The sequence below is a fragment of the Melanerpes formicivorus genome, unplaced genomic scaffold, assembly GCF_026170545.1.
Source record: "Melanerpes formicivorus ecotype bairdi unplaced genomic scaffold, bMelFor1.0.p_v2 SCAF_17, whole genome shotgun sequence".
In the NCBI taxonomy this organism is placed as follows: domain Eukaryota; kingdom Metazoa; phylum Chordata; class Aves; order Piciformes; family Picidae; genus Melanerpes; species Melanerpes formicivorus.
Window position 1 is genome coordinate 6,499,860 of NW_027142369.1, and position 26,661 is coordinate 6,526,520.

Below are 26,661 nucleotides of genomic sequence, written 5' to 3' on the forward strand. Positions count from 1 at the left end.
GAGATGACCTGGCTTACAGGGGATAGATAACCTTTTAATGCAACAGCATAAAACAAATGAGCTCTCCCTCATTTTCAAGAAACAAGATGTCTGACACCACATTAGCTGCAGGCAATCACTGTAGGTTGATGGAACTGTCAACTTTATTCACAGCCCATTCCTGTATTCTGACTTCCCACAAGTTTGTGTGTATATACATTGAATTATAACATACTGGTGCTAAATTTACAGCATTAGATATTTGTGTTTTTCTTTGGAAAACAGTGCTTTCTACCCACACAGACTTCTACTGTTCACAGCTTAACTGTGCTGTTCACACCCAATAGTTACCGAATGCTACTAATTCCTTTAAACTGTTAAGGAGTTAAAGCTTAAAGAACAAGCTTTGGTTTCTTCACTCTTTAACCACTTTGCAAATTAGTCCCTGCAATGGAATTAATTTTTTAAAAATCAAATAGTTAACAATATTAAAAAAAATAAATCCAGAATTAGTGACTCTGTGTTTAAATTTAGGAATCATTGATAGTTGGCTTGTAGTGTTCATCCAGAGATTCTTAAGAGCATTGAGCTTTGAAATAAATCAATCATCTTGAGAGCTCCAGGTGGGCTGCCAAAATACCTCTGTCAAACCAGTGAGCTGTCAACAGGGGGGGATGTAGGGGAGAGCTCTGGCAAATGCTGTGTTGCTCGTGGTCAGGTGCATCAGCCCCCAGCACAGCTCCAGTACTATGGCTGACTCTTCATGTTGCATGCATATGAAGTCTGGATTATTACAGTTATGAAAAGGTATCACTTCTTGTAAGGGTTGTAATAAGGATTGATGTTTCCATCAATATCCAAGGCACACTTTATCCATGGCCAGGCATATTCTGCAACAGAGAAAATAATGGTGAGAAACTTTTCCTGGTGCTCTGGTCTCAAACTGTGTTTCCCAAACTGACTGCAGCAGATGCCCCCTGGAGCAGGGGCAACATTTCTTCACCTTTTGAACTGCATGTGCATACTGCCTAAATTACCAGTCCATCCTCCCCTTTTTTACCCCTCTGATTTCCTTTCTCCCTTTTCTTTCTGCCACACCCAATACTGTATTCCCTTTCCACACCAGAACCCACCAGTGCTGTGGGGTTTTGAGCCAGCAGTTGAGGGGACAGCAGAGAAAATACGGGTGTCCCAACATTGCTTCAGTAAAAGATCATGCAGGAGTTAAGGGGCAACATCCAGTCATGCTATTTTCTGTTGTGTGATGCAGTGGGATGTTCTGCCTGGCTACAATTTCCCCTGCAGATCTTCAATAAGGAAATTAAAGGGAAATGAATAGTTATGAGTGGGAGGGGACTAATAATGACATGCTTCCCAAAATAAGCATTCATAACTTTAGTGAGAACTTTACTGACAAAGTGGTAAAAGAGAAGAATGAGCAAGAAGCTTTTAGCACCAGGCTTTATCTACTCATTAGCTTCTGCCTTTTTAGCCACAGATGAAACTACATGTGTGTCTAGGAACCTCATTACCTGTCAATGGGGTATCCTCCTTCACAAACGTTGACCAAAGCATACAGCTGTCTCAGTGCATACTCATACTGAAAGAAACAAATATGGTTAATAATTTCAGTGATTAAGAGCAAGTATTCTTTATTCAAACTAAACTGTGGAAGTAATTCAGAGATGCTATTAATATTCAAGGTCTTTAATTGATGGCCTTGAAAATCTAGTACTAGGCTAAAAGAATCTTTCTTCTGTGCACTTCACTCTTCGGACTTCATTAGGTGAAATCAGCTGTTGCTGCACAATGGCCCCTGAGGCAAGGCTTGCCCATCTAACCCACTTCATACAAAAAAGTCCACATAACAAACAACAACAAAGAACACTAAAGAAAAAACTTAAGTCTTAACACATCAATGTAACTTCCCAATAGCCTGGTTGGTTGATTAGATGCTTCAACTGAAGGAGTGCATCTGCTTTTCATTTGTACACAGTCCTTAAATCTTGGGCAACTGCCGGGTAATCCCATTGTCTTCTGCTGAAATCAATTAATCTGCTGTTGACCCATCTTAGCACACACCACTGCCTGCTTAGGTTATCTTGTCTGACATTACAACTGGGCTTTCTCAAATAAGAACTGACCTGTCTTATTCTTGTCTAAACAGTGCTTAGCACAACAGGATTTGGCACTCAACTGGGATTCTAAGAGGAGCAGCCTAACAAAAACCCTAAAATAAAAAGAATCTCTCAGGAATTCAACCTGCCCAGGGATGTAGTAGCTAGGCCACTGTGGAAAATCATGCAACACACAATCATAATATGGCAATCTGAATGTACCGAGATTAGGAATTCACAGTGGTGGTGTGTTTCTGTTCTGCCACTGGAGATGCCTCAAGCAGAAATTCAATATGACTTACTTAACGTCGGGATTTCTGGAGAGGGAGTAGGTGAATGGACAGCACTTATTAGTAAAAATTGAGGATTACTCTTGTTTTTACTAAGAGTATTTTTTGTAATCTTCCTGCCTATCTGCAGATGTAGCAGAACTGGTTTCCTGCTTCCATTACTTTTGTGGTTTTTTTTCTCCAAACCCAAGATATTTGACTGTCCTCAGGCAAACTTTTTAATAGAACCTGATTTTGCAGATATGCTTATGACTACTGTGTGTGTTTTACCAGTATGTTTATCAGGTCATATCTAACACTTGACTTACCACAGCTAAGTGCCAGTTGAAGCAATGAGCTTTGAAGTGGTTTACTGCTGATTGGTAGCAGTCATAATTGCTGATGGTCAGTCTGTCCGACAGAATTTTGTCGGTGTGTTCTTTTGATCCTGTTACTAAGGTGATTATCTTTCTCATGGATTCTTGGATAAATTCTTTCACCTGCATATAAAACAAGAAGAAGTTAAAACATGCTTTTTATAAACCTTATTGGAAGACTTTGATCTTTTATCTTTCTTTCCACTTCCCTGAATTCTTGGGCTCTCTAAGGAACCCAATTTTGCCATTTATTTGTAGCATAGTCTCTTGGACCTGTCTCTTAACATACAAATCAAAACTAGGGGGCCAGAAAGTCAGACTCCTGGTAAACAAAAAAATCATTCCCTGTCCTTATGGTCTTCCGCCAGAAGAAAGAAAACACCAAACCCACTAACTGACTGCCATTCTGCAGGAGCTATTTGATTTTGGAGACTTCAGTTCTAGTGAAACAAGAGTCTTTTTTTTTTGCTTACCTCCAGGTATGCTTTCATCTCTGCAGCAATCTTCTTAACCTCATAAATGTCATTAGTAGCCATCAGCTTTCGTTTCATGATTGCAAAAGGCACATCAGGACTAGGTGTCAGGTCATAGTGTTCTACAGGTGGCAGAGTAATGGGGACAGCTTTCTTCCCCATGCCCTGAAACTGCATCACTTTCATGAAGGATATGCTCTGCAGGTTAGAAAGTAAACAAATAGAAACTGTCAATCACCTCCAGTAAGTGGTGTGTCTTTGCTTTACCATGCAAACCTAACCCTTCCTCTAATGGAGAAAATAAGAGATCACAAGATTTTAAGTGTGTTCATGTATGTTGGGTTTTTCAACACAAGGTCAAGGCTGCCAAAAATCCAGGAACTTTTATTCCCAAAACTCTAGAGAAAATGACTGTCAGGTCATGTAACCTGACTTCTTTTTTCTTTTAACAAATACTTAGTCAACAATGACACTATTATAAATTATTTACTACCTCTTAGCTCTTCCCATCTGAGGGATCAATGTACTCATTAACATTTCATTAATATTCATAATATGCCTGGAAATGGTAAATACTTTTACACTTGATTGAAATGAGGTGTAAAATTGCTGGCAGAACACTCGTATCCTTGGACTCCCTGGATTAAAACATAATACAAGGCTGTATCTCCTTTAGCATTGGGAGCATTGTCTGTCACATGCTAAGTGGTCCTCAGAGACAGTCAGTTTCATTTTTTTAAATAAACTCTGCCAATTTACAGTGACTAAATTTTTAATTTTTATTTTTTTTTAAGGGATGAAGGTACAGGGAAAGGAAGGTTTTAAGATATTGTCATGACCAGGCAGCCCACTCAAATACCTACTCTGTTTCCATACTGCATCACGTGGCTGGTGTTGGTGCGTTTCTTCACCAGCTGAAACTGCTTGTGGAGAGTTTCTTTTCTTAGATCCTCCTGCATGAAGAGAATTCCATGTGGTTACAGATACTTAAATTCAGTTATTCTAAAAATACAAGGAAACCTGGAAAGGGTCTTAGCTGCTAATATTGTTTAGCCTGGAAAAGAGGAGGCTCAGGGGTGACCTCATTGCTCTCTACAACTACCTGAAAGGTGGTTGTGGCCAGGAAGGGGTTGGTCTCTTCTCCCAGGCAACCAGCACCAGAACAAGGGGACACAGTCTCAAGCTGCACCAGGGGAAGTTTAGGCTCGAGGTGACGAGAAAGTTCTTCACCAAGAGGGTAATTTGTCATTGGAATGGGCTGCCCAGGAAGGTGGTGGAGTCACCATCCCTGGAGGCGTTCAAGAGGGGATTGGACGTGGTACTTGGTGCCATGGTCTAGTCGTGAGGTCTGTGGTGACAGGTTGGACTCAGTGATCTTTGAGGTCTCTTCCAACCTTAGTGATACTGTGATACGTAGAAGGAAGTGTAAGGCTAAGCAATTGAACCTTTAAAAGAAACCCAAACATTTAAAATATTTGTGTATTTTCAAATTGCTTTTAGTGCTACCCTAATCTCACAGCAAATGGACAAGAAGAGAATGGGCTAGCATGCAAATCCCAGACTGGCTTCATTAATACTGCTTTCCATTATGCTAACAAATGGGCTGGCCACAGCTCAGTATTTAAGGATCCCTGTAACAGAGGTACAGCTTACTGAAATGCTCCATTTGTTTAACAAATGTGGAGGTGTCTCAGATGAGCAAATCAAGATTATGTGAATTTGAAACTAGAACTTATACAGTTTCTAATCTTACAAATAACAAAAACAAGGCAGTGTTTCTGAAAGTTTCATAAACAGATGTAGTGGCCCAAACAACTAAAGATTATATGTAGTTCTGAGTAGTATGTAAATACTTCTACCAATTTAATTTGTTGATTTCAGTCTCATGTGAAAACAAATGTTTTCACAAATCCTGTAAAGTGATAGTTCATGCATGGAAATGCAGAAACCTCATGTAAGTAACTTACCATATCTGAATCTTCCATCCAATTAACACTATACCAGTCTCCAAGATAAGTCTGCCTTTCATCATCAAAGTAACATGCATAAGATGACTCCCTGGGATTGGCAGCTGTTGTTGCATAAACTGTAAGACAAAGTAATTTTTTTTTCTTCATTTGTTGACTTTATTTTATAACCTCTCCACATAAGAGTACTTAGCTGCACGTATTTGTCTAAGTATTTTAGCTTTCAACCACTTCTAAATAGCAGGAAGGAAAGAAGCTTGTTCAGTCAGCCACAATGCTCTTTTAAGAGACCCTTTCCTGCTGCTAAATGTGCGGTCTGGGGTACTTAGAGAAGAATATGCACTTCTGAAGGACTATGTGGTATTCAAACAACTGCCTGCATGCACTCACAACCATATATACGTTCATTTTCTTTATTACAGTAATGAGGGCTTTTTACCAAACTTGAGAGTAAATCCCCTATACCACCTTCCAGAAAATGCTACCTTCTATGTAATATCCTTTCTTGGACAACACTCTACACTGAGAGAAAAGCAAAAAATCCCTCTACATCATCTGCCTCAAGCATAGTCTTGCCATTATCTCTAACACAGTAGAAATACTGTAAATGTCTTTGAAGTATTAAGACAAAAGCTATTTTTGCCTTTTTTGTCAAAGTCAGTTCAAAGCATACTTGTGCAACTGAAGGAAGGCCAAGTTTCAAAATGAAAGTGTTAGGTATGCCTTTATATAGCCATAGCATTGATTCTACTCAAAGCATACTTGAAGTTCAAAAGCTAAAGAGTCTTAAATCTTGTCTTTGTAGCAAAGTCCTACTCTTAGCATCCTTAAAATGCTTGCTAAGTAACAAGTTAAGCTTTGCAGTTCACCACCAAAGGCTCCCAAAGACAGCTTTGTAGTCTAATACATTAACTGTCCATTTTCCATCTCTGTTCCATGGCAGAGTTGGTGGTAAAACCAGAGTTCTCAGACAGGAAGTTTCTAACAGAGTAAGTGCTGAAAAACGCTGATTTACTGAGCATTTAGTCTGAACAACTGTCAGTATGAAATATTCTGTGTTAACTTTCTGTAAACCCTTGGTACAGCTGTAAGACATCTAGGCAGGTGGAAGGCTGTGTACTCCAGGGACAAAGACCCAGGAAGCCATGGACAGGCCACTGCCTGGTCTTCCCTGGAATCACAGCTCACAGCAACAAGAAAATGAGAGCAATGAGTCTCCCTGCCACAGAACATGATTATGATTTCACAAAAGACTGCAATTCTCTGCAGCAGAGAGCTTAAAACCCCTGAAAAGTCAGAGTTCCTCTTCCTGTTATTGTGCAAATGGGTAATAAAATTGCCTGCAATAGTGTCTCAAAAGTGTCTTTGCACAATGAAACTGACAGCAGGAACTTCACATCTGCTATAAGCAGTGCTGGGGCTGAGAAACACCAGTGTAACTTAACTGCTACCAGTTAAGGGCAACCACACTGTTCCTGAAAAGAAATAACTTTTTGACTTCTCAATTTGCAAGGAACTGAAAGCCCTGATAGTCCTTGCAAGACTCCACTAAGCCCTTAAGGGGAACTTTCCACAAATGGAAAATACTCCTTTCTCTAGGTCTTGTGCTCCCTTGCTAAAACTGTACATGTTAAGTGCCTTGAACCTGTCCTTGACACAGTATCTGTTTAGGCCTGTGACAGGCTGTAGCATCTCAGGCCAGTAAGTTAACTGGTTGCTCACCATTGATGTTATCAGGCAAATGATTCATCATAGATCCAGACTCGCATGCTTCGATGTAAAACACCATCTGTAAAATGGATCAGAGACCTTAAGAAGAGCCATGAGGAAATGGAGAAAGGTCCATCAGTGCTTTTCAGCTGCAGCTAGCTGGCCTGTACTGCTATCCCAGAAACAAAAGCTGTCCATAATGCTACTAAATAATACACATAGATCAATTTTCCAATTTTTGGAACTAATCTTTGTGGAAAGGGGGAAACAAATATAATGAAAAGATGCTATTAATTTCTGTAGAATCCACAGGGATCTCCTGACTAATGTACAAAGCAAAAAATCAAATACAGAGTCACTCTTTAGGTACAGCAATGTACCACTACTGAATGTAGTATTTCTGGAACCAATGCCCATTTATACAGTCAGGCATAGTAGACAGATTTCCTTTTAAAAGCAACTTTCTGTGGTAAAGCATCCAAAATGTACTAAATATGAGTTAATCTACTATAAAACTACTTTTCTGACAAGAGGTATAGTCTCTTATACTATCTTAGCAACTGCAAGAGAAACATGAGGTATATATGCACTTCCTGTCCTAACCCTGCAGTCTGAAATTGACAAAGTACAGGAAGTCAGGTACATAGTATAATGGTGCAGTAGTTACAGATGTTGTTTTTCCACCACTAGCCAGAATACACACAGTTATCAAGAGGCAGAACAATACATCTCAACACCGACTGCAAATACACAGTAAACTAAAAATGTAAAGAGAAAATTTGGAGAGGATCATTTCATTTGAGTGTAAAATCCAAATTTCACTGCATGGCAATCATTTCCTCCTGCTTTAAAAAAACTCTCAAAATGAAGACAAATCTCTCTCTTCCACGCCAGCTGCTCTTTTAATCTCAACTTCTGCTATGTCTGTTTACCTTCCGGTATTTTTTGTGATGATACATGTACCAAATAGTCTTGTTCAAGTCCTTGACATGAAGCTGTAAAATAAGAATGTTTGTATTAAAACCACTAAATGTTTAATAGACAAACAATTCACTTAATAGGAATAAATACTAACTGCTGTGAATATATCTTTTATATTTAATGGGAAAAAGTATATATATAAGTAATGGTCCCAGATGATATGTATAGTGCACCAGAAAGCCAACAATCTGTTGGACTATCAAAGTCCAATGAAATATTTAATGACATAACTTAATTTCAACTGAGTGCTTCAGATTCAAACTGGAAAAAATCCAGACTGTAGTGATGAAACAAAATATTGCTTGTTTTCTCCCCACAATATGGCAGTGCATCAAATATTTTCATGGTTTACATTTATTACTTATTACTTTAGTATATCACTAAGAGGATGTGGTTTATGACAAAGAAAAATCCCTAAATGCTTACATCATCATCAGGGAAGGCCAGAAGTCCTGGAGCTCCATGATCAGTGAAATAAACAAACACGTTATCCTTGGGACCGCTGTAATGAAAAAAATGCAAACAAATTCTTGCCAGCTACTCCAACCCAATCTTCATTACAGTAACAATCATCTGCTTTTCAATGCCAGGAGAAGTTAATATTAAAAAATGATACAGCTGAAGCACCTTTTTCTCTTGGTAATATTTTTTTCCTCCCAAAGCATACCACTTTGGGTGCTTAGGAAAGCCAAAAAGTGTCTGCAAGAGGAATGAAAATTGGTATACAGGCTAGCCCCTCAAGCATGGGGAATTCAGCAACTCTACTTCACATTTCAGAACTGTAAACTGACTGCTGGTGAGACAGGGGCTGAATGTGGCGGGAGGACAATTGGTTTTTAATGCCAGTCTGAAGAATCTGTTATACTGTGGAGTCTGGGTGGAAAAAAAAGAATGCTTTCGTAACTAAGTTATATCAAGGCACCAATAACACAGCCATAAACCATAAAAACGTCCTTGATAAGATCCTCAGGTGTGTTTTATGTACTACCTCGTGATCAGTTCAGCCATGCTTAGGAAAATCGGTGTTAGCTTAGGCTCCATGAAGAACAATATGTATGCAAACTCCCCCCCCTTAGGCTAGCTTAACACTTGCACCAAGTGGCTCTGCAGTTGGTGGAGCACTGCACATTTACAGGCTTGGACTCCCTAATGTCTGTGCATGTAGTACTCTGCTGGAGCTTTTTATTGCCCCCTAAACCAAACAGATCATGCTTGGGTGATATTAAGGCCTTGCCCTAACAGACCTAATCTGTGAAGTGATTTTGCTTTTAAATTGTGCTCATGTACATGTAACATGAACAGATTAGGAGTCCCCAGGGCCTCCTCTATTAGTGATCTGGAAATCTATATTGGCTCTTGCTGACTGCACAGAGCTATGACTGCACAGAGCTACGACTGCAGCAGTTCAAGGGGACATTGTCCAGCCTTTGTCTAACCAATAACCGGGTGGTTAGAGAACAACTTGGAAGAAGCCTTTTGGGCGGAGGATAACTGAGTTAGGCCACCTGGAAATTCAAACAGAACCTAACAAAGAAGGGCTGAGTGTTACTTTTCCAGCTTTCACTCTTGACCCTAAGTGCAAAAAATTTGACCAAGGTGAAATGTAAATAACTAAGACTTTTATATGTGGGTTCAAGTTGTTTTCCTGAGTCCTTGCCTCTCTGCATAGCTACTCCTTTATTTGACTTGTAATATCAATCTTTCACAGGTGAGGTCTGCTCTGAAGTACCTTCTCTTTTTTTTTTTTTAAACAAAAATCCTTGGTAATGACCTCTTGACTCATTCCAACTACTAGAAGAGAACAATCTAGTGCAGCAACTTACTAACTTTTCATCTATGTGTCTTGCACATATAATTTTCTATCTCAGCCTTTGAGGATGAAGTTTAAACACTTGAGAGCAATAGCTTATTTGATGTGTCCTGCTTCATATTTTTTTTATTCTCCCCAACACAAGGGCAGAATTATTCTCTTCTGTTTCATCATCTCCAAAGTGAAACTGTCAGATAAAGATGGGCATTTCCACATTTTCTTTAACTAGGTTAGTTCTTCCAAATGGTCAAATTTAACTTCTTAAAGGTTTTACAGGAAATGCTGTACATAGGAAAATGTAACGTGATACAATTCTTTATCAGCAGTCCTGAGATAGAAATACACCTTAGTAAACAAGCATTGTACTTCCATATCTCCAACTCTGCAAAAACAAGATGAATAATTGTCACACAGTATCTTTGCAAGAGGTCTTCCAATTAGGTCCTCAAACACACTGTTTTTATTCTTGAATCATCTAAATTATATGAGCCTTTATAAACTATGTCTATTAAATATGGCTCTCACATTCTACTTAGCCAGTCTCCGATTAACTATTGGTTATATATTAGAATATTGCCAAACTTAGAATTTTTTGTGTACCTTAGTTTGCAAATGCCTTAAGCATAACACATCAGTTACAAAGTTAACTGTTTATATTACATTTTCAATTGCAAAGACTTTTTTGCATTAAACATAAAGAATAATTCCATTCCTTTCAAAGCATCAATAACCTTACATCTGCCACAAAGACTAGGGATGGCATTAGACATGCAATTCTTTCCTCTGAGTAGCTGTTTAAGCTCTCAGTCACCTGAAGCTGAGTCTTAGCAGTCAGTGGCAGAGGGAACAAATACAGCTGCTCACGTACATTAAGTCAAGCCTCAGCAAATCGTTTCTAGAGATCTCCAAACCTTAATGAAACTCTCTTTGAATAACCACTCTTGTAAAAGACAACAGTCTAAATAACAAATACATTATTAGAGTTGACATTATCCTCTAGATTTTTTTGTACCTTAATTTATACTGGACCATATACCAGCCAAATATCAAGAATTGCGCCTTGGTGCTGGATAGTTTAAATCAGAACCACTGATTTCTAATGTGAATGACCTGGAACTGCTATCAGTAGTCTTCCTGGATTCCCAAGTTGCTCTGATTTATTCTCTTCTGTTGAAACCAGGGCCAATGCGCAACTACACACATGCAATTGTTTGTAAATTAAACTTCTCTTACCTTTTTAATACTTTTCCTGATCCCACCCCCTTTACTGCTTCTGCGTCTCCTCTGAGAACAGCAAGGAAATTCTTTGGAGTAACATCCTAGGGATTTAAGAGGATTAAATTTATGCCCGATCATAAAACAATCAAACAAAAGCTTTGTCTAGAAAGATGGCTTCTGAAAGTCAGAATCAGCTGGCCATCCTTTTCCATCTGTCATTATAGAGTATCTTAGCCACTGATGACTCACTCAGGGAAACCACCAAGTGACTGGATTACTATCCTGATTTAATGAAACAGTCTTGCCCAGCTGTTCTTCAGATTGAGTTACAACATTTATGAATCCAAGACTTTATGTGCCAGCACAGAAACAATGTAAAGGTTTATTTTTCTGACCACTGCTTCACTTCAAAGCATCCCTTGCTTACATTTGTTGTAGGAACACAAGACTTCATGCCAAATCATGCAGGTGCATAAGATGGAGGCTTTATACTACATGTGTGTAAGATACAGGATAAAGGGATTTATTCTGAATATTGGCTAATGCTGACCCTTCTCTGGGAAAGATAATTCATTCCTACCTCTTTTGTATAGTCCTTGGGCACTCCAGCATACACATCTGTGCCATTAGGTCTGTTGATGACAATGCCTTTTGTTGGATTACTAAAAGTCAAAGGGAACATAAGTATGAAGAATTAGCCAAGTGCTGCACAAGTGCTGGTCCTGACTGGCCAGCTTAACTGAGAGAGAGTGTGGGTATTTGCACCATGTGTCATTAAGCGATCTCAGAATATCAAGGCCTTTCACTTCAGTTACATATGCTTGCCTCAGGTGTCCTTATCCTCACACTGCCTTCAAGTATTCTTACCGCAGATCACACCAATTAATCTGAAGATGTAGGTGGGTGGTGTCTCACACTGTTATCTCTCTACTTTCACTCTTGCCTTTAGTCCTCTCTCCTCTTTGTTCACAGTGCTGCTGTGTATGTGAAGTCCACTGATTTCTGATGAAGTTGTCTCAGAATTAGAGGCTGTATAACTGAACTACTTCCTGCAGGAAGCAATGATATGCTCTAGAGAGCCGTCGAGAACGGGACACTTTACCCTTCTTTGTTGAATGTACTTTCTGAGAACTAGGCTGACAATGTATTTTCAAAAAGTGCTGCAGGTCACACACAGAGCTTCCCTATGTTTGTGCTTTTAGGCCATTTATCTGTTGTAAACTGTTATGGCTAGGAGTTAAGATCGCCTGCTTTCAAGGAGGCTCTGCAGCCCTCTGTGCCACAGCTAATGCAGGGTACAGCTTAGAAAGCTCACGAGCACATTTCAGAGGAACAGCGAATTATTGTGCTGATGGATAAAATATTGCTATGTGTATCACAGGTGTTTTTAAGAGCTTTCCTTAAAGAACCCACTACAAACTCAAAACACAATGGTGGCAGGCATGCTTGTAGCTGGCGACTAGTGCATGTTTGTCACTTACTCATCATTATCAGCAATGTCATCATACATCATGACAATGATCTGTTCATCTGGAATTCCATTTCGGTGTACAATCTGGTAGGCATGGCACACATCTGCCTGAAATGAAGCAGGTTTTCATTAGTAGCTTTAACAGAGATCTTACCTTTGGGACCACAAGAAAATTAGCTATGCAGGCCTAAGAGAAGGCTATTGTTAAAAAAACACAACCCTGCATGCAGATGTAAGAGATTGAGGGCTGAAATGCACAGGTTAAACCAAAACTCAGTGTCTTTAACTAGGAGTTGCTGCATTAGTAATTAAGACTATGATTAAAATCTCTCTTTTATTTACCTGTTTTGATTTCTTATTTAACAGAAACCAGAATTTGCTTCAGACTTAGTACAGACAAAATTTAACAGAAGCTTCTCAGCAATGTTCTGCATTCTGTGAGAAAATCTAAAAAAAACTCTTGTGCACTGAGAGGCAAACCCAAAGTGTGCCAATCAGTAAAAAAGAGTGGGATTTCTACCAACTTCAATTAGTTCTGCGCCAAGCTTGCATGACTAAACATCAAAGCCTGTCCCTAGTTTAAGCAGGTATGGTTTACCAATCTCAACTGTGCAAAATTTTACTAGATCTTGTTTTACTAGATGAGAATTTTGGTTAAGGAAAATTTCCTTTTTAGTTATGTATTTCTTGTAGAGTAACACTGAAGTAACTTCAAGACAAGAAAACAGATTTCAGTGGAGAAAAATAATTGCAGAATTTCTATTCAGGCTCTTCTCTTGACTCCTACAGGACATGAATAAGCAGATTTTCTTGACAAAACCATCTTCCCATGTTGCAGAAATAACAATACTCATAAAAGGGGCATTGCATTAAATTCAAACCTCTGTCATCAGAAAGCTGAATTCTTAGTAACCCCAGCCTATACAATTCTCTTCTTTTGAGACATGGAGTCTGTGAATGACCTAACTGGGTATTAACAATCATTCCTAAGCTCTACAAGTACAACCTATGACATGCTAGAAAAAGCTGTGCAGATTTAATGCAAGAAATCTCATCAAACAAACACGTACTCCAAATGCAGGCAAGAAGCAAGCTTTAAAGCTTATTTGTTTTGAACTGGTCTAATTTGCCAGTTTGTAAACCAAGCTGAAATGGTGTAAGCAGCCCTTACTTTTAAGTCATATGAACTTACATATTAGTGATTTTGACTAGTTTAACTGAAAGGACACTATAAAAATCCTGCCACTTTATAATCCCTTGGTCTTCTAAGTGTAGCTGAAGCTGAAAAGAGAGAGTAGTTGTGCAAGATTCTGGGAAAGGTGAGGCACATTCAATGCTAATAAATTCCCCCACAGATAAATCTCTTCACATGACTAACTCTGAACATTGTGCTTTCTAAAAGGAGTTCAATTTCCTACTGCACCAGCCCCAGACAATCTCCATTGTTTATTGTTCTCTGTTGCCTTGTAGGTTCATTAGGTCAGCTGCTGCTCAGCAACTCAAAAGGTAAAGGTTAAACAGAGCTATAAATGCAGCACATATGAAATAACAGATTGCAGGTTTGACTAAACACCTATCTGGCTTTCAGAAGCAATTCAAGCAGAAGAAAACACTAATCAGGGCTTCTCTACATTGACTGAGTAGATGATGTACCCCCACTCACTCTCAGGACTTAATAAGCTTCTATTATGCTGCAGAAACAGCTACAGGCTGACAACACAAGGAAATGTTTAGGCATTTGCTACTATGCTTAGGCGTAGTGATACAGTATCAACAAATTTAGCCAGTGTCTATCCTCCTGCAGGTACATGGCTGGCCAGTAGGGACTTCAGAGGTGTTTTTAAGTAATAACAAAGTATCAAATGCTTTGTACCCAAAATTAATTAACCCTTGTAAACGCGTATTATCAGCTTTTCTTGTCTACTCTCTCTTTCCTTCCAATTCATTGGCTGCTCATTATATTTTGTTGTGGTGAACAGTAAAGCACACACTGGTGGTAAATTTAACTGGGCTAAATTCCCTAGAGTGGAAGGAAACAGATCAATGTAAACAATTCCTCTCAGCATTAACTCATGCCTGCCTGGGGACTGTCCCAGCCTTTAAAAGCTATTGCTAAGGGAATTGTACCTGCTGGTAGCACGATAGTATCACCAGCACAGTATGGAGCTGGAAAACAATGTTTGGCTTCTAAAACACCATTGGCTAAAGTACCACAGTTCTGAATATGTGGTTGGGTTGGTGTTTTTTTTGCACAGAAGTAGCTGACCTGACTAAACTACCTTTGATGTTGGTCATGTGCACCTCCTGTTATCCTCTGTACAAAAACAACTCTATAAAACCAGAAAAGAAACAGCCTGCTGCTAGAGCATGAAGGTGTATGTGAATCTAAAGTATCTCCTGTTGATGTACAATTGTCTCTCAAACACTTCTGTTTGAGCCTTGCCTCTTCAAGAAGTATTTCTGGTGTATCTGTACCTGTAAGCACCCTAAAAGAGACATTTAATGCTGCTCCAGTTCTCTTGTCATATTCTTCTTGTTGGTTTAGTATCTGAAATTAATGCTATGAACTCTTACAGGCTAAACCATCACTACATGGAAATTGCACTTTTGCAGCCATGATTTGGGGTGAGTAGCAGCTACCCTGCACAGAACAAGAAAGGGTGTAGTTGTACAGCTGCTACAGCGTAACTGACCTCACAAACTGGCTCCAAAGTGGGCACTGTTAATGGCATGGTTCAGGCACTTCATCCTGAGGCTGGTCTAAACCTGTTGCTACATCAGCAAATTTCTATGACGATATATGCTTAAATTTGCTTAACTAACTCTTAGATTTTTGCAAGCATGGAGAGCAGTGGTAGGATTACCCTGTTTTCCTAGGATGGGCATTTTGTCTCTCAAAACGTACAATCTGGGGAAATTCTAAAAGGAAAATAAACCAAACCACCCCAACTTTCCTCTGCCATACAGCTATTTACACATTTGAGTGACACAGCTTTCAAGCAGACTGCTTGGGGCAGGGATTTTTGGAAAAAACAAGTTGGTTTATGACACATGCATACATAAAGAGTTCCCAAAGGGAAAAGCATGAACTTGTATGAAATTAGTTATATCTGGTCTTATGACTGCTAGGTTCATGGCTAAAAAGGATGTGTAATGAACTGTCAGCTTCACTGCAAAGCAGCAGTGCTCCTGTTAGAGGTACACTGAAATGCCAAGGCCTAATAGAGAACAAATTCTAATGTATATGTGTGTTAGAAGAATGCATCTGAAATGACAGCCATTATTTATTTCCTTGCTTAAACATACATCAGTGAATCAGACAAAAACTATAGCTGTGTTAAGAACTTAGGAAAGGTTATCTCATAGCTTCAGTTACAATTTTGCAAGCACGGTGAGGAAATGTTAATTGAAGTCAAATAGCCAAGGCATCCTCTGTCTGTTATATTAGGAGATGGAGAATCTCCTAAGACTGGAGAACTTAGGGCTGTCCTGGAATAAGATCTCGCTCTGTTTGGTAATGTCTAAAACCATGAATAAATAAAATACAGTGCCTGCCCTATAAAGCTCAGTAAGTGTAAGACTAAAAGCAGTGACTGAAAACATACTCACATACACAAATTTAGATGTTTTTATATTCAGCATTTCAATTTTGCCAAACTTTTTCAGTTATTTTTCTCCTCAAGTGTGTATTCCACCTTTAGTAACACTGTGTTTCACATCAGGCTTTACCATTGACTGTATGTTTTGGAGTATCCAGAAAGTATAAGTCCATTTCTTTTTGATCTGTTTATGAAGCCAGCTTTAGGTTTGAGTTAGCTGGTATGACAATCTTCCATGAGAGGTTAAAGTATACACAGAAGTGTATTTCTCTGAAGAACTACTTTATTGGCTCATTCTCTGAATCCAACAGTAGCATTTAGTGCTATATTTGCTCACACATGTCACTAAGCTTTCCAGAGATACATTATCTAGCTCTTTGCATAGTAGAGAGCTGAGCCATTTTCCCGGGAATGGGAGAGTACTTTCTGGTATATATTGTGAGTGCTTAGTTGCCTTTAGCAGCCAGTCAGGTAATAAAAAAGCCTGCCATAAAGAAGTCAGAATAACCACTGAGGAGTAGAGAGAAGAACATTGATAGTCCTTCCGCAAACCAAGTAACTGCAATCCAAACCGCAAGATATGGGTAAAAACACCGAAGAACTGAGAAGCCAGAAGCCTAACTCTGCAATGGCAGTGAGCCTGTGAAAATGCTTAAAGTTTATTTTAGGAACTTGACATAAATGTGTAAGACGAGTTAAGCTCATCCCAATTAGGAAACAGTCCCAGTTCAGCCATCACCCCTACAAGGGGTGAATCTCACTCATAGTGCAAACAGTGGTGGTTTTTCACCTTATCTTGTCTACACTGGCGGTTTGCATCAGTGATAGCGGATCCTGACCACTGACAGCTGAATTGCAAGTCTTAGGAGAGTTTCAGATTCCTTAAGGTTACAGATAGAGATAATTCAGCATTTACAGGGTTTCTGCAGTCTTTACAAACTTACTGTTCATAGAGTCAAATAAATTTTAATGTATGAAATTACAGACATTCTTGAAGGTGTAATATTCTCCTCTTTTTGTGGTGGTTCAGTCATATGAACACATCCTGCCATCAGGTAAATTGCGAAAGGCAACACAGCATTTTTTGACTGTTGTGTGCAGGTAGCACGCAACACTGCAGCTCACAAAATATAACTGCAATACGAACATGCACCATCGTGTATTAACCGTACCCTGAGCAGCTGAAAGCCAGAGATAACTCTCCCGAGATCTCAAATTACAAAAGGATATTATGAGTGTTTAGTTGCAGGTAGGAAATAGCAACCAGTATAGGATTACATTAAAGTTACTACTTCTAGGAACATTCACATCCACCAATTCACCTGTACACAGGCTACATCAGAGAAGTTCTGAGGAAGAAAGGCAATGGCAGGAGTAAAGTGAATTAGAGGACAGTGTATTTTCTCCTGCAGTTTCTCCCTGCAATCCTGGAATGTTGCTTTGCTTTCTGACAGAACAGATATTCTGCTGAAAAACATGTGCTGCTTCAGACTTTCATGATAGAGTGTACAACTGAAAATCCAAGTCCTAGTCCTGGTTCCACTACAATGACTTGAGCAAGTAATGTAAATACTTAGACTCCTTTTGCTTCCACCCCTGGAAGCACTAACACATGCCAAGCCATCATGATCACTCTACATCATGTTTCAAAAGGTCTGTTATAATTTCTGAGATTCCTGTAGTACCTTTTCTCTGTGTAACTCTCTTAAAAGTCTATAGTTCCCAATTTTTTGACACCCAAGGCACTCTTCTCTGGATTACATTTTGGTGCACACAGAGAGGATTTTCCATGACTGACTTCTGGATCTGTCTCACAGTATATCTTCCCATCATGGGTGCTCACTCCTGACAGACACTTCAGGTCAGACACAGAGGGCTACTAGGCAAGACAGCACAGGCTGCTGATGCACTACATCTTCTGGGAACTGAGTCTTTTTGTAACAAGCTAGAGGTACAGCACTTTGCCCAAGAGAAGGAGCAGGAGCTCAGCCCCATTCTGAAGAATCCTTCAAGCAGATTCATTTTTATGACTGATTTAATTACTTTTATAAGATAATTAATTGTGCTCTATTTTTTTTTATTAATACTCCTCCTGCTCCAAGCAGTAGAGATTAAAATACTAGGATTAAATCAGAGCAATCTGGCATTGCAGATACTTTGCATTATTAGTTGATGTTATCTTCAAAATTAATGTTTAAAGAAAATATTGTTGTAATTTTTCTAGCCTTGAAGAGCAATTAGTAACTGTCTGCAAAGCATGACCACACTCAACAGTTAATTTGCTTCTATGGAATTGACACATTCCAAAGACTTAATTGCTGAACACAAATATGCAGGTATGCATCTTGTGCTCTCCATAACTCCATTATACCTGGCAAATATACATGACATTGAAAGCTCACTGACAAAAAGGTTAAAGCCTCTGTTTGGGCAACTTTAGAAAAGAAATTCTCATGAGTCAGAGCTTCAAAAATGTCATTTTATTTTAAGAATACATATTGTGTTATTAACTGCTCCTAGACTGGATGGGAGCCAGAAAGACTAGTTATACAGCAATAGTAACAACCAGAGCACAACTCAATAATTATATTTAGTCATTCTAGACAGGCACTAATCAAGTACAGCACTAATGTTTTTTAATTGTTTTCCAATTTCAGCTTAAAAAAACACCTCTTTTATGTAAGATTTAATTCTAAATAGGAATAGTTTACACTAAGGCTGTAATATTCCAACTAGACTTATCAGGTGATAGCTACAGTGCCAGGAGCTGGCAAAATCCCTAAAACCAGTCTGGCAAAGTGTTGAGCTAGCATTTGCCAGCAACAGGTTGCTCTTCAGGTGCATAAAGGTTGTCAGTCTGGTTCATTCAGTTTTAAACTCTTCACTGTACTGAAAATTACAAACTGGTTGGGAGCTGAGGAGGAGAGAAACAAACATGAAGCCCAGCATGCCCAACACACAGAAGACTCATTTCTTCCTCACTCCACACAAGAGGATGAAGCCTCTCTAGAGGCTTTGAATTGAATTAATTTAACATTAAAAATAAAACAATAGATGTCTATGTTCAGCAGCTGTACCCAGAACACAGCTCAACGTTTAAAATGCTAGGCTTGCCCAGTAGCATTTCAATCTCTGTTCAAGTTCACCTCAGCCAATGATAGTCTGGTAAACCATTTTTCAAATGTAAAAATACACACATGTATACATAAATGAGAATCAAACAGACCCTTTCCTCCAGGAAAGCAAGAGGTATTTTCAAGTTTGGAGCAAAGACTGTATTTAAGTGTAGATTACCCTGTTTAAGCGATCATACAAGAATTCCCCAACAGGAAAAACCAGCATAGTCTCTGACTGCTGATTATAAGTCTTGAACTTAATCAGAGTCAAGTCACTTGAACTTAATCCTGTCCATCCTGACACTCACTGAGACCACAATTTCACAACATGCTGGCTTTGACAGCAGTGTCAAACTCAGGATTTCCTGTTCCTTTTTCTTTCTGCCATTTGTTCCCTGCACACTGATGCACTGTTATCCTTCTTGGGCCAAGCTGTTTAGCACTGTGAGCAAAAGGATTCAGGTTAAAAAAATAAAATCAACACTTCACCCCACAAATATATTGTGCACCTGCAGCCTTCACAGGTTTAACTGAAAGAGGAAAGCAAAGGAAAGAAATGGGCATGTGTGTCAAAATAAGGTTTTGCTCTACATGGAATTTGTTAACCTGCAAGTTAAAGTCAGATCCTCTAGTCTAGTAATAGAATATTAGTCTAAATGACACAGGTCTTCCAGAATGCAGAAGCAGGATTAGAGGAAGAATGCTGTTCCTCCTGCTTGTAGCAGCTTTTCAAAAGATGAAAGGCTGGATAAAGTTTTAAGGTGTGGGGGGGGGAATGTTAAAAAATCAAGTAGTGAAAGTAGTCATGGAGAGGAATTCTTGGAGTGAGAATAACAAAACTTAAGACCAGGCTCTGAGCAAATCTTTGAATCATTTTGAAAACTTCACATGCTCCTGGAAGTCTGCAAATAGGAGCACTTGCCCAAGTGACAGGAGGGCTGAACTAGTCTAGGCAGCTATCATCTCCCCACAAGTCCCAGGGCATACATTTTCTGGAGTGTGGCCCGTGGGATCAATGGTCCTTACCTGGTGTCGATAGTTGTACCAGCCATTTGAACCTGCAACAATCACCACCCAGTGCTTGCCTCCATCTTCAGGTTCTTCCGTGGGGAATGTGCTGATGCCCACAGTACAGACCAGCAACACAACTGCTTTCAGTATCATCTCTCTTCTTTATTTACTCCAAAAATGAGATAGGGGGTGGGGGGAAAAAAATCCCTAATGAAGAATTTTGAGAGAAATAGGTCAGAGGTCATCTGTCAAAAATACAACAAATACAAACCAAACAGCAGTAGTATTACAATTAGAAGCTTTTCTTGATTGTGTGGGTTTTGTATTTCACAGACCATTCAACCCGCAGTACAACTTCTGGTTGTATCTTCCTTTAGCACCAAGCTCCTACTAGTTACAAGAGTTTTCTGTCAGCTTTCAAATCTGACTGAAAGCAATTCTGAATAGGACAACCACGTCTTTCAGTTCCCTTGGGTTGTTTTGTTCTTTAATGGCTGGTAATGAATAAGTCTCAAATAGAGAGCAAGACTCTCTCTCATGGATTTCAAGGAAAAACTTTATTCAGATTAATATTATTCTCTTCATCTCTGCTGATGTAGTTCCCTAGTTTCCACTCACTGGCAATTAGCTCCTTATTATCAAGTCAAATTCTGGGTGATGTAGGCACAAGGAGGCAGAGAAATGGAGAATTGCTTGGGAGTTGGAAGGTCAGAAGGTCACAAAAGCTCTCTGTGTCCACAAAGCAAGTGAGGGTGGAGAGAGGCCGTGCCACTGTTCTGCACAAGATACTGCCCTAACTGCTGGGGCTGGGGGGAAGTGCAGACCGTGAGAGCTTCATGCTATCTGTGAACCTCGTCATGCTAGTGGAGAGCAAATGTGAACCAGTACCACATGAAAGAGTAGCATTTTCAGCTCTTTTGCACAATGGTTAAGTGTTTGTACAAGGTGCTCAGCAAGAGAATCGTGCATGAGCCTGTGGATGTCAAATACAGAAATGCAGACCAGAAGAAAGTGTTTGAGCAATAGCTCCTTCTTCTTTCTTAAGAGGCCCAGAAGTAGTAGCCCCACTAGTGAACTTCCTGAGCACCTTGAGTGTCTGCTTTAGTGTTTGCTCTAAAAGCAAACAATCTGATTATATCTAATCAAAGGTTTGCATTTTCTAGTGTTAGGGGATTTTTTTGGGGGTGTGTGTGCAGTTTATGTATAGAGGTTGTGGTCTCAAGTCTGCTACATCCAATGTTTAATTTGTAAAGCAAACTCTCCTGAAGTACTGCATGCTCTTGGCACGTGCACAACTACATTATTTCCTCATGCACTGAGAGGTGAGATTTTACACTGGCCTACTTACAGAAAGAGATTCTGGAGGCTGATACTGCTATGTATGGAAGAGATGTTGTAACATGAGGTGGAGTAGTCTGCTCTAGCGTGGTTTTCTCTGGAATAAAAGCTGGGAACTCCCACGCCATAACACACGTTCACAAGGTACAATGTCAAAAGTGCCACTAAACCAAGTAATTAAACAGTATCTAAGTCAGTCTCAGTTCTCAACAGTCAACACCAGCCATCTGCAGCCTCTCAAAGGAGGCTGAAACAAGGAAGTAGGCAGCTTGCCTCCAGCACAGCTGTGTACAGTGAAGACTGTTCATGTAGCATGATGTATGGGTCTTTCCAATACTGAATCTACTGGCCACTAAGTATTGCAGGCAGTAAAATGAAAAAATATATTTCATATATATATTTGATGTGGGTGGTTGCTGGGGTTTTTCTTATTATTAATAGAGCTAGCACAAAGCAAAGGAAGTCAGTTAGCATATCAGCTCCTATAGGAAGAGCTGTTATCACACACAAACTCCAAAGCAGAAAAGACAGAACTAAACGTTAAGTGCTAGGACGCCACTTCTTCCAAAAACTCATCTGAATCTAGGAAACTTGTCTTCCAGGAACAAGCCACTCCTGTCACTGCCTGCCAGTATGACATTTGGGAGTAAGAACAACACATTATAATTTTAAAATTTAGGGTCTGTGAAATTATTTGCTACTTCATTGGTTGAGCAGATATGAAGGAATAAGCAGAATTTTTCTGCAGTTTTGATATACTCTCTCGTGTTGAGCTGGAATTATAAATTCTGGTCTTTGTTGTCACCAGTGACAAGTAGCTTTGTATAGCAATTCTGCCTTGTCTATCTTGTCACGCCTTCAGATAAGTAAGACAAATGACTTACTAACAGCTGCGTGGAAGATACACTGTGTTTCCACAGTCCACAAACCCTGCCTCTTCTGTTGCCTACACCACAGCTAAGATTCAGACCAAATTGTTTAAAGCTTTTGTAAACTGCCACAATATGCTATGGGCCAAAGTCTATTCATTCCCAATATTTATTTCAGGTGTATCTAAATCCCAAAATATTAGGCAAGAAAAGAAATGCAGTACATTTTAGATGATCTGCTTAGGGATCTCAGTGGAGTTTTACATTTGAATATGGCACTGAATTTCATACAAACAGATCCCTCAAAACTCACTGTTTCATGAGAAGAAACTTTTTTCCTATGTTCATTAAGGAAAACTTTTCATTTCTCCAACTAAAAAGAGTACTCACATGAAAAAAAGAGAAAATGAGTGGTTCAAACAACTGCTGAAGGGCTGGAGATCCCTTCACATGATGCTTAGCTCTTAAGAGATGTAAATCATTAATTCAGACCTAGGACATTATCAGTTGAAGCTGTGTTCCTTGCCTGCTGTTCACTGGACTGTATAACATGATGGCTAATTTCAGGGCAGAACCTACCAGACAGGCATCCGTGACACGGAAACAGTCACCAGCACCAGCTGTCAGTTACTGATAGACTCTACAATGAAGACTGAGGTAGCTTCAGAAACATGCTATGGAGTGCTAAGTCTTGAACTGGGAACTGTTTGATGGGACTGTCTTTCCTAGTGAGTTTACACTCCAGACTATACCCACACAAAACTTACAGCTCTCAGGACCCCAGCCAGTAGCTCTGTGTGGGGCTTGCTGTGCAGGACACAAGCATACTAAACACCATGCCTGCATTTTACCCACAAACAAGCCCACAACAGAAAAATTCAGAGCCAGATCAGGAACCGAGACTTAAACTTATCAATTCCCTCAGGCGGTGCTTCCATGAGGAACCCTGTAGCCTCCCATGTGGTATGCTGATATCTAGACTGTCAGGTTTCTCACCTCTGCTGAGACAAAGTTATGAACTATGCAGAAGGTGCCCAGGGAAAGAAACAAAAACAAACACAGCAATTGCATTGTATTAGAAAACCGCGTTTTGTCACAGGTTATTTAGGATAGAAAAATGCTTCTCTTTTATACTAATTAATGACATATAATCTCATTTATCTGTAGTTTCCTAGACTATAATTACATCAAATTCACACCAGAAAATGGGGGGGGGGGGGGAACCAAAAATGTAGACATACCACAATGCACTAAAACCCCATGACTAATAAATGCTCAGCTCCCAAAGGATCTCTGAGCAGCATTTAAAATAGGTTTAACAGTTACATGCAGTGGCAGTAGGTCTTTAACTGCTTCTCTCCAGCTGCTGAAAACCAAAATCAAACCAAACCAAAAACCAGAACATATTTCTGCCTGTTTTAAACAAAGCCTTTGAGTGCTCAGGCAGGCAATTAAAAGACTTGTGTTCTGGGTTGTATTGAATTAGCTCTTGACCTGCGGTTGAGAAGAGAAAGTTCCCATCACATGCTACATCTTCAGGTCATATTAGAAGAGAAAGCAGCTCAGCTAACTAGCTTATCACAGCTACACAAAAAGCCTTTTTCTGAAAGCAAGGAATCACAGATCTGTTACATGACCTCCTAAATGCATGCAGAGTGAGACTATATGGAAGAACTGCAAATTGACTTCAAGATCATCTTAGACCCAAAATATGAGATTTGATCAGCTCTGCCTAGTCTTTTTAGTAGAAGAGTTAATTAACTTCACTTTGGGGACCATGTCAGGAAAAGAGCACATCTCAGTATCTTTAGCATCAGATCTACACAGGCAGAATCACAGCATGTACACACACAGGTAGATTGCTGCACAGTTTGCATAATCCCCGGAAGAAGAACAGCCAGAACTGGACAACTCTTGCCGGACAATTCACTCAGTTCTTTAAACCTGTTTTTCCTGACAGAAGTGCCTTGACCACTTCCCTTTACATGGAAATCACACATCTTTGACTTGGTAGGGAAAGGAAGCTTAAGAAAGGCTGCATTTGGAAGTGGCTGGCTGCTACTAGAACAGTTTTGATCAACAGCCCATTCCCTGAGAAGGTATTCAGAGCTCACAACTTTCCTTTGGGAAAACAGTCCACTAAGATTAAAAAAAAATAATCTCAGGACTACCACCTGTTTGGTGGAGTTTGAATTGATCAAAGTATTTTCAAGTAGTGTTCACTGACGTAGCTTAAACTCCAAATACTTCAAGGACAGCCTCTAAGAGCTAGATAGCCAGAAACCCTATACCCTTTTCCAATTTATGTGAAGTGAGTCAATTAACAATAATCTTAGGGAAACATTACAGCCTTAAGCTAATCAGCTGATCACAGATTTTCCTGGAAATCCCTGTTTCTTTTCAGCTGCTCTTCTTATAACTGTTAGCCTTTCAGCGTTCAGAATCAAGTCACAATTCTTTTTCCCACATAGTGCTTCCATGTTGCCTGACACTGTAATATTTAGATGCCGATTTCAACAAAATATGTCACTCGTGATAGTCCTCTTCACAGGAAACCATGTCTGCAGTTCTCCATCAGCAGTGTTCTGCCTACGTGCTGTGCTGGCTGCTAGGCAAACTGAAGCACCCCTAAACTCATGATCAAGCTCTCGGAAGAATTAGTATGGTTTTCTTTGTGCACTTGTATGGTAGGAAGAAAAAAGTCTGATAAGGTACTTTTAGAAGGAGATCATAGTCTCTGTTGCAAAACAATTCTTTACAAAGTCTACCAGTAACCACTGCATGAAACAACTTACTTTGACCTAGTTTTCACTTGTAGTTCAGTATAACCACTGAAGATGTATGTCACTTTGACTGTAAAAAACAAGAAGGGTTCTAAACAATTTAAGTGTTAAATAAAGATATTTAAAAGACATTTTAAACAAAGTTCATACTACCCCTTGCAGATTTGTTTTTCTCAGCAGCAGAGAGATGGCATCATTTACCAGAAGGGAAAAAAAAATAAAACAAACAAAATCACTCTTTATGCTTCCTAGGATGGTGACAACCTAGGAAGGTTTAGGATACAGTTTTTAATGCACACTTTAAAAAGCCTAGATTCAAATTTGGCGGATCTTAAGGCTACAGTAAAACTGCTTTTGTTGTTTACTTTCCTGTCTGCAAGTATATAAAGCCTCTGCAACCTTATTCTGGTGTTAGAACATGATTGCATGATTTGGGGAAGAGGAGTGGAGTAGAAGGTAGAAGTAGTCAGATGAGGGTAAGCATTTCTGCATAACAAACTTGGAAATGTTTGGAGTGTGGATGGAATGAAATTCTTGGAGAAGCGATTACACAGAAAGTCTGAGATTGCTGCACTCTACATGCCTTTTACTATGGTTTTATCTTAGTGTTTCAGATGGTAACTGCAGTATTTGTTTTAATCCCAAAATATCAATACTCAGCACAATTCTCTTACACACTAATTAGGAACTAGAGGTGCTGCAAACCCGGAGCAGACCTTCTTTCTGTCTAACAGCTATGAAGAACCTAGTCACGGTGAAGTACCCTTCAGGTATCATCAGCTCTTTGCTGAAAGCTCATCAATTCTTACTCCATCTTTTTCCATCGTTAAAAATGTATTACCAGAGACTAATCTGTGCCGCTGCTAGCCCCAGATCCTCCTCCTGTGCCAGCCCTGGGCAATGCCCCCTGAAAGCGTCGCGCTCACTTCTCTCCCCGGTGAAGCCCTTCCACAAACGAGCTTGAACACGGCTCCTGAGGCAGAACGGCCCCGTGACAGCGAGGACAACTGGGCCTAAATCCTTTGTACTACTGGCAGTACTGTAGCTGCCGCTCAGCGCTCTGCAGCGGTGCCCACATGCCCGGGCAGCACGGCGGCTAGCCAACCCCTCTTACTATGTCCCAAGGCGGCAAGGGGAAGGGGGTGGTCTGCCAATCTACCCAACCGTCGCCCCGAGTGAGCCCCAGAGCTGACGATCGGGCCCTACCAGTCCCGGCCAGCCGGGGAGAGCAAGGTGCCAGGACGGGCGGCGGGGACCAGGCAACGCTTGAAGCCGGTAAGAGAAATCGGCGACCCTCGGCCGCTCTCCGGGAGTCATCGGGGCCCCTCTTCCCAATCTCGAACTCAGCTCTGCCTCAGGTGTACCCCTGCCTCCTCCCGGCCGCCAAACAGCAGCCGGCCGTGACAGAATGCTCCCCGGACAACGCGGTCCCACGCTCCTCCAGCGCAGTGCCCAGTAAGGCCCCCGATCGCCCCTTACCGCGCTGCCTGCGGAGGTGTCGCCGCCGCAGCCGCTGTGATTGCGGCAAGAGCCGGGCGCGTTGTAGAGACCGCGGGCCGCGGCGGGCGGAGCC

General features: G+C 40.2%; 1 protein-coding gene across 1 annotated transcript; it reads right to left on the minus strand.

The window, feature by feature from the left end:
- Positions 1 to 125: 125 nt before the first annotated feature.
- On the minus strand, positions 126 to 26,661 carry LGMN (legumain). Its single transcript, XM_068148804.1, has 14 exons — positions 26,568 to 26,661; positions 20,114 to 20,305; positions 12,383 to 12,480; positions 11,482 to 11,563; positions 10,917 to 11,002; positions 8,300 to 8,375; positions 7,825 to 7,887; positions 6,905 to 6,971; positions 5,183 to 5,301; positions 4,079 to 4,168; positions 3,216 to 3,413; positions 2,695 to 2,865; positions 1,512 to 1,579; positions 126 to 869 (listed from the first exon to the last, which is right to left on the minus strand). The coding sequence occupies exons 2-14, from the start codon at positions 20,249 to 20,251 to the stop codon at positions 830 to 832; spliced, it is 1,296 nt and encodes a 431-aa protein (XP_068004905.1). The 5' UTR covers positions 20,252 to 20,305; positions 26,568 to 26,661; the 3' UTR covers positions 126 to 829.

Coding starts and splice junctions, on each gene's coding strand:
- LGMN (XM_068148804.1), bottom strand. CDS start 20,251: ATGATACTGAAAGCAGTTGTGTTGCTGGTCTGTACTGTGGGCATCAGC. Junction 8,376..10,916: donor TCAGGAAAAGTATTAAAAAG/GTAAGAGAAGTT, acceptor TTTTCATTACAG/CGGTCCCAAGGATAACGTGT. Junction 3,414..4,078: donor TGATGCAGTATGGAAACAGA/GTAGGTATTTGA, acceptor TCTAACCTGCAG/AGCATATCCTTCATGAAAGT.